A 3,714-nucleotide genomic window follows, 5' to 3' on the forward strand; every position below is an offset into this window, starting at 1 on the left:
CCAATCAACAACATCCTCTCCCTTGAGAAATTTCCCTAATCCTATCTCCTTTTTATTCTTAGTTTCTTGTATGTATGTATTTGCAACACTGAATGAATGAATATATAAACACTTTTAATCTGGAATTCCTTGGTCTGTCGTTATTCTGAGACTCACTGAAAACAACCCTGGTATACATTGGGTGATTCCACTATATAAATAGATTAGTGTCACTGCTCATGCTAATTTCCCCAATCAAAAAGCAGTTTCGGTAACAGAGGAGAGTGTTACGGATTCCGTGGACTGCCAAAAAAACAAATCAGTGGGTTATAGATCAAATCAAGCCTGAACTGACCCTAGAAGCTAAAATGACTAAACTGAGGCTGTCGTATTTTGGTCATGTCATGAGACGACAAGAGTCACTGGAAAAGACAGTCATGCTAGGAAAAGTGGAGGGCAGCAGGAAAAGAGGAAGACCCAACAAGAGATGGATTGACTCGATAAAGGAAGCCACAGCCTTCAATTTGCAAGATCTGAACAAGGCTGTCAATGATAGGACATTTTGGAGGACTTTCATTCATAAGGTCGCCATGAGTCGGAAGCGACTTGACGGCACTTAACACACACACATTGGTGGAGGGGGGAGGAAGATATTAAGCACATAAACGCATGAAGTTGCCTTACACTGAATCAGACCATTGGTTTGTTGAGGCCAGTATCATCTACTCTGACTGGCAGCAGCTCTCCAGGGTCTTAAATAGAGCTTTTTGGTATCACTTACCACCTGATCCCTTTAACTGGAGATGGTAGGGATTGAACCGGGGAGCTTCTGCTGACCGAGCATATGCTCTGTCATTGAGGCACAGCCCCTCCTCTTTAGAGGGTACTTTGCACAACCTACTTAATCTATGATTAAAGAACGGCAGATGCAGGACATCAATTGCAGAGATGCAAAGGAAAAAGAATATCCCTGCTTCTGGTGGGGACAATGCTGGCATAGTAAGTCCAGGGATGGCTTTATTTTTTCCCCCCACCTTTACTCCACACCCCTGCTGCTTCAGTTGGTGGAGGAGGGGGAAGAATGACCAAAACAATGTTCCCAAATTCAGGACCTGGGAAAAAAATACCTGGGGGGGAAATCCTGAACCAGTAACAACATTTCCCCCCCCCAAAAAAAAGTGGGATAAAAACAGTGCCGTACCTGAAATTAGGATCTGAAATCATTACAAAACCTTTTGAAGTTCCCATGCCGAGTCAAACACTGCAGATAGGATTTTCTTGTATTTAATTTAAAAAAATTATTCAGTAAATAAAAAGTTGGATACAAAGCTTGACAAAATCATCTTCAGTTCAATAAAGAAATCCAGTTGAGTTCAACATTCTAGTCAGGATAACATTCAATTTTCACTTTTTTTTTTTAACCATGAAACATACAGGTTAGTTTATTCAGTTGTATGCATTCCTTTCATTTCTCCAACAACTCCTCTTTATTTGGACACAGGTAGAATTTTCATATCACCTCTAACACAAACCTTTCCAATGAAGACAGATCAAATAATCAGCTGTGGGCCAATAACTGTTCGGTAATCATTGCCTGATAGCCATGCATGTGTGAAGCAATCAAAAAGAGGTCAGAGCAGTCCAGTGGCAACATTGGCTTGTATCCCACCACCCTATTTATCCTAATTCTGAGACTTCCTTCAACCTAAGGAGAATTCCTCTGATGGTGCTTCTTAGCCTCTTCCATCAGCGGAAGTCTCTTTAGGCCAATGGAAGGCTTCAGACTTGCTTAAAGCATGGCAGGCTACCAGCCGATCGGTAAATTCCCCTTCCAAGGAGAAGCAGGGTTTCATTGCTAGAAGCATGAAGTTAGCCCAGCTTTGCCTTTAAGGAAGGAATTCACATCCTCCCCATCAAAGGACTTGTAGGATTCAAGGCCCAGTTTCACAGTATGCTATTAACCTCAGTATCTAACAGCAGTATCACTTATTCATCTCATTCCAATACTGTGAAAGTCTGTCCTTTTTTCCTTGACTTCTTTGGTGAAAAACAGCCCTCTCTTCTTTGCAGCATCTCTGAGAGCTTCCTTAACCTTCTCGTTGCGTAAGGTGTAGATAAAGGGGTTGAGCGATGGGGCCACCACACTGGTCATGAGGGCCACCACTTTATCAACCCTCTCTGTGTAGGTATGGGTGGTGCGGACATGCATGAAGATGTGGCTGCCATAGACAATGGTGACCACCATCATGTGGGAGGCGCAGGTGGAGAAAGCCTTGCGCCGACCTTGCGCAGAAGGGATCCGGAGCACAGCCACGGTGATCAAACAGTAGGAGATGACCGTCAGCACCAAGGAGCCCAGGATCAGAACCCCGGCCAGCACCAAGTTGATGTTCTCCACCCATTCGGTATCAGTGCAAGCCAAGTTGACCAATGGTGTGCGGTCGCAGAAGAAATGGTTGATGACATTGGAGTCACAGTAGGGAAGGCCAGTGACCATGATGAGAGGCCCAAGGATGGTGAAAAAGGCTGCCACCCATGTCCCACACACCAACTTCAGGCAGAACTTCCCAGTCATCAGTGCCGGGTAGCGCAAGGGGTTACATACAGCTTGGTAACGGTCAAAGGACATGACGCCCAACAGCAAGAACTCAGTGGCCCCGAGGAGGAAATAGAAGTAACACTGAGCCATGCAGCCCACAAAACTGATGGTGTGGCTGCCGACAAGGAAGCCGGCCAGAAGTTTGGGCACTGTGACGGTGGTGAACCAAATTTCCACAAAGGAGAAGTTCCGGAGGAAGAAATACATGGGACTCTGCAGGCGATGGTCAGACAGGGTGATGAAGATGATGACACTGTTCCCTGTGAGGGTGATGAGGTAGTTGGCCAGCACCAGGAAGAAGACAAGGAACTGGAAGGAAGGGTCCATGGGAAAGCCCACCAGGAAGAACTCCTGGACCGAATAATTGCCCTTAGACATGGGCAGCAGAGAATGGTTGTTTCTGCTATGAAAAAAAATAGTATTTGTTTTTTGTATGTGTGTGTATGTGTGTGTGTGTATATATATATATATATATATATATATATATATATATATATATATATATATATATATATATATATATATATATATTAACAAGCACAATCAAACATAAAAACGTTGAAGCTTAAGCACGATATAATTATATATGTGAAGCTTGTCACCCAATCATCAACTTCTTTGAATTACATTACTCTTCAAATTACATTGCATTAAAGTGCTTTGATTGTGGGATCCTGCATGGCAGGGGGAGGATTGGGGATGTGGGTGGAGGTAGTTGTTAATTTCCTGCATTGTGTAGGGGGTTGGACTAGATGACCCTGGTGGTCCCTTCCAACTCTATGAATCTATGATTCTATGATTCTACTCTTTGCTCTCCACATATTTTTTTCATATCTAGTAACATATTTATTACTAGTTTATTAAACATATATTACCTAAATCTTTTTCATTCTGTCTCAGTTTAATTCAGTTCTGTTCCAATTCTGTACCAAATGTCTAGTTGTATAATTGGGGAGGAAACGTTTAATTTTAAAATTCTGAGATTGACCTATTATGTATAAAAGATGTCAGTTTTGCCATAGTTGTGTACTCTGTTAGTTTATCCATCCATTCATCTAAATCTGGGTATTTCTCCGCTTTCCATTTTGCTGCGTATACCACTCTTGCCGCTGTCACCATGTACTTAAATAGTTTGC

The 3,714-nt window shown here is 42.7% G+C and overlaps 1 protein-coding gene across 1 annotated transcript; it reads right to left on the reverse strand.

Moving 5' to 3' along the window:
• Positions 1 to 1,969: 1,969 nt before the first annotated feature.
• LOC130490239 (olfactory receptor 6M1-like) lies at positions 1,970 to 2,932 on the reverse strand. Its single transcript, XM_056864064.1, has one exon. The coding sequence runs from the start codon at positions 2,903 to 2,905 to the stop codon at positions 1,970 to 1,972; it is 936 nt and encodes a 311-aa protein (XP_056720042.1). The 5' UTR covers positions 2,906 to 2,932.
• Between the last annotated feature and the right edge of the window lie 782 nt (positions 2,933 to 3,714).

This window comes from Euleptes europaea, chromosome 18 (genome assembly GCF_029931775.1).
Source record: "Euleptes europaea isolate rEulEur1 chromosome 18, rEulEur1.hap1, whole genome shotgun sequence".
NCBI lineage: Eukaryota > Metazoa > Chordata > Lepidosauria > Squamata > Sphaerodactylidae > Euleptes > Euleptes europaea.